General features: G+C 39.7%; 1 protein-coding gene across 1 annotated transcript in view; it reads left to right on the top strand.

Annotated features, from left to right (window-relative positions):
- ABCA4 (ATP binding cassette subfamily A member 4) overlaps window positions 1–6,513 on the top strand; it is a 54,071-nt gene extending 47,558 nt beyond the window's left edge. Inside the window, exons 41-49 of the mRNA XM_088524512.1 lie at window positions 588–708; window positions 1,378–1,440; window positions 1,552–1,658; window positions 2,500–2,641; window positions 3,208–3,342; window positions 4,446–4,549; window positions 4,640–4,732; window positions 5,116–5,365; window positions 6,309–6,513. Of these exons, the coding sequence (XP_088380638.1) occupies window positions 588–708; window positions 1,378–1,440; window positions 1,552–1,658; window positions 2,500–2,641; window positions 3,208–3,342; window positions 4,446–4,549; window positions 4,640–4,732; window positions 5,116–5,365; window positions 6,309–6,431 (1,138 nt within the window). The 3' untranslated portion in view covers window positions 6,432–6,513. The remainder of the gene's footprint in view (window positions 1–587; window positions 709–1,377; window positions 1,441–1,551; window positions 1,659–2,499; window positions 2,642–3,207; window positions 3,343–4,445; window positions 4,550–4,639; window positions 4,733–5,115; window positions 5,366–6,308) is intronic.
- Window positions 6,514–8,430: the final 1,917 nt, after the last annotated feature.

The following is an 8,430-nucleotide window of genomic DNA, read 5'->3' on the forward strand; positions in this document are numbered from 1 at the left end:
CCTGGAAAATTTGGAGTGTCCTAATGCTGGCATGAGGTGCACCATGCAAGTGTCCTGTTTGCTTTGCAGTGTGCCCATCTCAATGAAAGGAACTGCTCTCTGGGGGTGGGTGGGTCATTCACTCCTGCTGGAGTTTGCCGACAGGGGTATGAATTGATACTCTTCTGAAAATATTGTCTAACAGGGGAGTCTTCTGAAAAGATTTGTAGAAGGGTATCAATTCACTAGTTACTGAAGAGCTGCCAAAGAGCCAAAGCTGTGGCCAAGCAGCAGCTTATGCCCTATCAGTGACCAAAGAGGAGGCGTACCCTCTTGAACAGTGGTTTCTTCCCCTTTTAGTACTTAGAGCTTAGCTCCCCAAATTTCAGGGATTCTCTGAAGTGCAGGAGTGCTCAAGCCAATGCCACATTGTGAAGTTTCACTCCCACTGCTTCCACCTGTAACATTTTGGGGAATTGGGTAGCCATTGTTTTGCTGTTTTGCACTCTCTTACTGTAACTGCACTCAGGGTCACTCATTGGTCTGCAGCCAGTCTCTGGTTTTTTCTCTCTCTCTCTCTTCTTCTCCCCCCCCCCCCCCCCCCGCAGGTTTGCTTGGACTACTAATTCACCTATTATTGGTGAAGATGAGGATGTTGCAGAAGAAAGAAAAAGAATTATGAGTGGAGGGAACAAAACAGATATCTTACAATTGCAAGAACTGACCAAGGTACTATTTCAAGAATGAGGAAATAAGTAACTTTTTTAAAAAGCTGCATATTGTATTTTTTCAAAATCATCCTTGCACCTTGGAAAATAACATTGTTTTTTGAAAATCAGAGTTTGGTCTCATATTTGGCCACTTACACCCTCGTTGACATCCTTGCTAAACTTTTTATTTTTTAAGCTCACATCATCCAGCTATTGAGTGTCCATTTACACTAGTCATCCTTTTTGAACTGAAGCATCTGATGCTTTCAGAATGCATGCAGTCTGAGCTACAAAAATCCAAAGATTGCATACATTGCTGGAACCTCATAAACTGAGAACTGGAGTATCATTCCACTCAGTATCATTCCACTTTGATATATCACACATACTTTGCCCCAGAGAAATGTAAAGTCTGTCTCCTAGTGTTAAAATGATGAAGTAAAAGACTGGACAAAGAAAACCTGGCATTTTTAGGGATCATTACAAATTACATATTGTAGGTAAATATTTGGCTCTGTGGAATGCTTACTCTTTCTTTTAAAAAAATTATTTAGCTATCTTTTATTCTTGCCTTGGTTCTGAGTTTGCTGCATTCCAGTTGTATTAAACTTAAAAAAAAAAAAAATCAGAAAGATTTCTCTGTTGCAGATGTTCCACAGTAGGATTTTTTTTTCCTCTGTCATTTTAGGTTTATGCAGGTAGGAACAAGCCAGCAGTGGACAGACTTTGTGTTGGCGTCCGTCCTGGAGAGGTAGGTTGTTCAATGGCGCTAGAACACACTCCATGGATCAAAACAGATTTCATGCCCTTGTTGATTTACAAGTTGGAAATACTGAAAAATGTGATAAATTTTCTAACTTAGTGCTTTGGTCTTCTGGGAGTGAATGGTGCTGGCAAAACAACAACATTCAAAATGCTCACTGGGGATACTGATGTGACATCTGGAGATGCAGTAGTGGCTGGGAACAGGTATGTGCCTCAAAAAAAAAAGTCCATTTACCAGGGTAGGAGTGCCCACTTCACAGCCTCAATGACTATGATTTCCCTTAAAGTTTTGTGTCACTGAGAGATCCCACAGTTAATACACTTGTAGCGCTGTTAGTATTGAAGAAAATTCTAAGTTATAGTAATGCTAAAGGTGGGACAATGCAATCAAAACTGATCTTGCAATTGTATAAGGGGAATGCTAAGAGCTCCCAAACATAAAATACCCCATCCATCAGGGTATTTTTATCTGAACATTGGAACATGTTTCTGTTTCTAGTCCCTTGTGTTGGCATGATGCATAAGTGAATACATTGCTATACGGTATTTGCCTATGTCTGTTTAGTTTCAGTTGTATATCTTGGTTTTCTAGGTGTGGTTGGGGTCTGACTCTGTCTATTGCCATTATTTGAACAGCATCTATTTGTACTTCACTGCTACTACTAGCAGACAATGTTAGCCTTGCGCGTCTTTCCTGTCTGCTCCCAGTGATCACACTCTGTGATGAAAATGGTTTGGTTTTTTTATTCATCTAGATAAAAGCATGATTGTGAAGAATAATTCCTGCTGAGTAGCTGTTCACAGAACTCTTCACATTGGTCTATAGTTAAGCAGGAAAATGGGTTTCCACTCTTGCAAGTCTTAGCTGCCTTGTATGAAAGTTATGCTGTGCAGGTGGATATTTTAGTAAACCCTTGTATAAGGGAGAATTCATTTTTCTATTACAAGAGCTGTTGCCTCAGAAAGGGAAGATTTTATTCAAACAGTCTAGCTCTGTCTTAAAGCCAGTGTTACAAATATGAGATTCTTTTCTTTGATTCTGCAGTATATTGACCCACATCTCTAATGTCCATCAAAACATGGGATACTGCCCTCAGTTTGATGCCATTGATGACCTGCTCACAGGACGGGAACATCTCTACTTATATGCACGCTTGCGGGGGGTTCCAGCAGAAGAAATCAAGAGGGTAAAGCAGTCTCACTTCTGGCTTCTACATAATTGCACTTCATAATTACACATAATTACGCCACATAATCTGTGGTGATTAACAGATGGGTTCAGTTTATGCTTAGGTGCTTGCCTTTTCTGTTTTGAAGTCCTGGGAATGGTTTCTGTCATTTTGGATGGATAAATACAATATTGTACTCTCAAATCCAGGTTCTTAGGCATGAGTGATACCTCCAAAACTGTGAGACTAACTGTGGAAGGCTAAAAATGTCGTGACTCAGAACTGTGCTGCCTGTTGGTTTGTTCTCATCTATAAAGCTGCTTAGGTATGAGAAAGAAAATGTGAAGAAGATTCTAGAAGACAACAATGTACATTCTTGCAGAGTTAAGAAATCTGTCTGGGTTATGTTTTTTCATCTAGGAATTAGAATTCTACTCATTGAAAAATTTTTGAGCCCCTCTCTGCTCCAATGCTAAATCGAATGTGATAAAACCCCGGTTTGCCATATCTGACAGGGGAGCCATGCTAGCAGTCTGGCCTGCTGATCATTAGTGGTTGTGTGAAAAAGCCTCTTTCTCTCCTAGGTTGCTGAGTGGGCAATCCAGAAGCTGGGACTCCCCACGTATGCGGACCAGCTGGCCGGGACCTACAGTGGTGGCAACAAGCGCAAACTCTCCACGGCCATCGCGCTGATAGGCTGCCCGCCGCTCGTCCTGCTCGTAAGCGTGCGGCACCGGGGCTCGGTGCTGGTGCCATACACACCTCGTTAAAATGCGCCCCTAGGAGGGACAAGCTTGTTTAGTGGCAGTCCTCACAGGCTGCCTTCTGCCCTCAACTCACATTTACTTCAATGTTATTTTGAGTTCTTGAACTTTGGAGACTGTTAGACATAGTTATGTCCTGATGAAAGAAAGATCTTAAACAGAGAAAGACTGGAGACAAAATCTATAATCCAAACAAATTGTTTTTAAATCTATGTTAGTTTCAGTTTGCATTTTCTTGTCAAGTTATAACTGCTCGTGTAAGTGAGTATTTAATGACATATGATATATATATCTTCTCGTTTTGTCCAGCATAATGAATGTTTGAGAGGATAGCTGCCCTTTTGCAACCTTTAATATCTCTGGAGTAAGCTATATAAATTTAGACTAAACTATAGAAATACTGAAATCTAGTTCTCATTGAATAAAGCCTGATAGTTGCATAGTTCAGTGGTAATTCTAAATGCAGTTAATTCAAAAATTATATATTTAGACTATACTGTAGTATATTTTTTAACTACTGACTGGGTTGACTGATTTTGCACAAGATTAGATTCTCAGCTAAAATAAATCTGGGTGACTTCATTGGGTGTAGAAATGTGTCCTGTTGATGTAAGTAAGAAGTAAGATTATTTTTAAAGTCAGAGTTACGATAATTTGATTTAACTGCTACCATGATTTTTTGATATTTTGAATCCTAAATGCTTTGCTAATGAGGTATCACAAATACTTACAATTTTGGTGGCTAAGACCCCAGACTGTGGACTGCCTTTGTCATAATGGTCACTGCATGCTTTTCTCTGTAGCTGGGTCGTACACAGGCAGCATTTTATTTTTACCTGTGATTTCTTGAGTTTGTTTCTTTGGAGTTGAAGATCGCCTTGTGCCAGAAGTTTATTAATACTGATTCTTTCTTAAGGCACAAGTGCTTTCTTCAGGCAAAGAGTTCGGTAGGGAAGCAGTTATACACAGAGGTCAAAATGCACAAAGAATCATTTCTGAATGGATTTGCTTTTCCTTATCTGCTTCTTTGACTGGCTGTCTTAACATGTTCCTTGCAGGACGAACCAACTACTGGAATGGACCCTCAGGCCCGGCGCCTCCTGTGGGACTCTATTGTCAGTGTGCTCAGAGATGGACGAGCTGTGGTTCTAACCTCGCACAGGTAAAAAGAGTTGCAATTCAGGCAATTTACTGAATCCGAGAACAGCTGAAGTTGAGTTCTCTCTCAAATTTCTGTTTTCTCTTTTGCAAGTATGGAAGAATGTGAAGCTCTCTGTACTCGTTTAGCCATTATGGTAAAAGGAACCTTCAAATGCCTGGGCACAATTCAGCAGCTCAAATACAAGTAAGCAGTTTTTTTTTTTTTTTTTTTTTTTAATTCCAAGATAGTAGGGTTTTATGGAGACACTCAGCACATGTGACATACCCTTCTTAAAACAGCCATCCTATTTGAAGAACTAACCTAAGAGCTGTCATTTAAACAGACTCATTTCTACATGTAACTCCATGATATACTGGACAACTTGAGCAGATCTCATTTCCACTCTTCTATGCTACGCATCACTTTGCAGGGCAAATACAGACTCATTAAATTCATGCAGGGCTTAACCTTAAGCACCGTCTTTGAGATATTGTCAGTGTATTCAATGCTGCTGAAAATTAATTTTCTTCCCTGTGAATAATGAGACCATGTCTTCACCCAACCCCCAAACCCGCATTTGCTTCTAGATTTGGAGATGGCTATATTGTCACTTTGAAAATCAAAGCTCCAAAGTCTGGGATGCCTCCGGATCCAAGTCCTGCTGAGCGGTTCATACATATAAACTTCCCAGGGAGTTTACAGAGAGAGAAACACTACAACATGCTGCAGTATCAGATTTGTTCCTCTTCTCTGGCTAAGATCTTTCGGTTAATAATCTCCAATAAGGAAGACTTGCATATTGAAGAATACTCCATCTCTCAAACAACTTTAGATCAGGTGAGTAAAACTAAAGCATCCCTGAGAAAGTCTATCTGGCAGGAACTGCTCATGTATCCAAATATTTGAAGAACCACACTATTCAGTGTAGGGAATTCTTCTTGCTCTTACTAAAGAAAAACTCTAAGAAACCTCATCAAGGAGGAAGAATCAGATATGAAATCTGTAACTAATTCTCTGAGTAAATAAGTGCCAACTGAAAGCTGATGAGACAGCATTTCCCAGATTCCAGAGTTCACCCAACCCATTCCATTAGGAGGAGCAGTCTGAGCAAGGTCAGTTCCTCAGAATGAGGCTTGCTGAGCTGTGTATAACCTAGTGCTGCTTTCCATTTATTTTAAATAAGGATTCTTGGCAGTGTTGTTTAAGGGGTGCTGCACTACTCAATCAGATGTTTATGCATCTGTCATGCACTTGGATCCAGGATCTGTTAGCCACAAGAAGCCTAGGAAGTTCACTGGGACAGCACAGCCCCTAGAGAGCATCAGCCCCATCTGCCTGCTTTTCAAAGTAGCTCAGGGTCGGCATATATTCTTTACATATATACAAAGCTGTATTCTGTGGGAATGCTAGTGAGACATCCAGGTTGTCTTGCAGATTTCTAGTAAGGTACTCTGTCTCACCTCCCCATCATGATCAAATTTGCTCATGATTTGCAAGCCATGGAAACTTACCTGAATGCATCTCCTGCTGAAAAAAAAGTCAGATTTTTAGGTGCAAACAAGTTCATCCAAAGGAGGGAAGAAAGTTGAAAAAAAACTTATTAAAATAAAGAAGAAACCAATGATCCTTATTGAGGCTCAGGGCTCTGGTTCAGTAAATGCTTCTGGGCACCTCTTTCTGCCTCTTCCCTGCAGAGAGGCCGAGAGGTTGCAAACTTACAGCCATTCAGCTAACATCTCAGTCGATGAGATGGTGACATTTGTCTGCTCTCCTCACACAGGTTTTTGTGAACTTTGCTAAACAGCAGATGGAGGATGAGGAAATTCCTTTGCATCCCCGTGCAGCTGGAGCCAGCCGAGAAGCAAAGGTGTCTCCTGCTTTGCCACAGCAGGCAGCTGCATAAACTATTCTTAGAGCCACTAACATCAAGAGTGTGCACAGTGCGAGCATGTGCCATACTAGAGCAGTACAAAGGTAAAATAAAGGCTGCCATCCTCAGTATTGTAATTATTTTTATACCCTTCTGAGCACTGTGTTCACAACTCCTTAGCAACAGCGAACTTCTGCTCTACAAGGAGAATTACGTGCAATACATGATGAAAGTGTCAAAGGAAGGGAAGGTGCTTGCTCTGGAAAAAAATCCTCTTCTAAAACACAGGTACAAGAAGAAAGGTCTTATTCCTCCTTATACATGCAGAAAGACCATTAGAGATACTTCTGTATCTGACCCTTTTAATCTGTTAGATTTACCATGTTTTTAACGTCAATTTTAAATCAATTTAAAAAATCTTAAGTCAGTTGCTACGAGTCAAAAGAGCAATCCAAAGGCAGCTCAGAAATGGATTCCTGCCACCCTGAGTAAACACAGGACTACTAAAGTCAGAATTAGCGCTGACTGAAGGGCCTAGCACAGAAAACTCCATTATCAAGCCAGGCTGCTAATGCAAAAGGTTTTCTCAGCAAGAACGGGAAGAATAAAATTGGATCTCAGATCCAGCAGAAAATTTGTTTAAAAAATATTTCTTTATGGAAATGATCTCACTTATCTATTTCACAAATGGAAATGAATGAAAGAGTGTCAAAATAGAAATCAAAGGAAAAAGAGTATGTTCAAATTGGCCCAGAGGCATGCCATCCTTTGGAGGCCTAGAAAGATATCCTTGTCACCAAACAAGATTCCTGTGACCTGGACCTCAAGTGGTTGTGAAGTTTGAAAAGGATATGTGCTTTCTATGTGCTCAAAAGAAAAATCTCAGCCTGCTTGTATGCTATATTCAATGGGAGATCATTTGACATTTAGTTCTTTTTCTCTGGTTCACAGTTAAACTAGTGAAGAACGAGAATACTGAAAACAAATTCATAATGATGTGATGCTTCAGTTTTCTACCAGACCTCATCATTTTTAAGATATCTTCTCAGTCATAGGATGTGCTATAGAATAATAAAATCTGGGTGATGTCTTCTGTTTTTTTTTTTTTTCTTTTTTTCCTTCAGTGGATATAGATCTTTCTATTTGATGCAAGAACATTTTTGCTTTGTACTGTATAAAAGATTATCAGACTTCAGTAACTAGCTTTAGTCTTCTTTCTCCATAATTATTTCAAATGATAGGCTGGAATTTATGCATATTTCAGTTGCAAAAATCTTTCTATACATCTAAATAAAAGATAAATTAATCATGAAAGAAACAATATCTATGCATTCTCTTCATATTCTAAAATAACTTTTGTAAAATGTTATTCAGATAGACTGCATTAGGTTTTTTTTTACTATGTTTTTACAAAGCCCTTTGAAGTCCTACTGAGCATCTTGTTTAAAAGAAAACACAGGAAGCCCAGACCATAACTGATTTTTCTCCCTGACTCTAAAAATAGGAAGGGAGATAGCATTCTGGGGACTATCAGTCACTGAGTGTGTTTACAAAGGGCATTGAAAATTATTCAGAGAATGCTGACATAAAAGGCTAGCTAAAATGTCCTTTAGTGTCATACGGACTTGCTATATGAAAACAGTCCATCAAATACCACAGATTCAGCATAGATTAGATCTTATAAAACATATTTACTAGTATACAGTTTACTGATAGAGAAGACATTAAAAAAAAAGTTCAGGATTCACAAATACTTCTTATTTTATGTTAATTTGGCAAATTATGGATTAGATCTAAATTAGGTATTTGAGATATTGCCTATTTTATTCCAAGAACCACTCATACTCTTTGGTAGTGCTCTTTCTCACAAAGCACCTGAAGCTGAAGAAATGGAACGTGGGGCTGCGTTAGGCCAGCAGAGCCCGCGGGCTCTGATGAGCTCTGCCGTGGCTGGCGGGGAAGCGCTCCTGCCAGCGGGGTTAGCTCCTGCTCTTGCTGAATACTGCTGCTAAACTTGGAGCTGCTTTTCAGC

This window comes from Tinamus guttatus, unplaced genomic scaffold (assembly GCF_059628265.1).
Source record: "Tinamus guttatus ecotype Peru unplaced genomic scaffold, ASM5962826v1 Tinamus_guttatus_pri_ptg000211l, whole genome shotgun sequence".
NCBI classification, from domain to species: Eukaryota; Metazoa; Chordata; class Aves; order Tinamiformes; family Tinamidae; genus Tinamus; species Tinamus guttatus.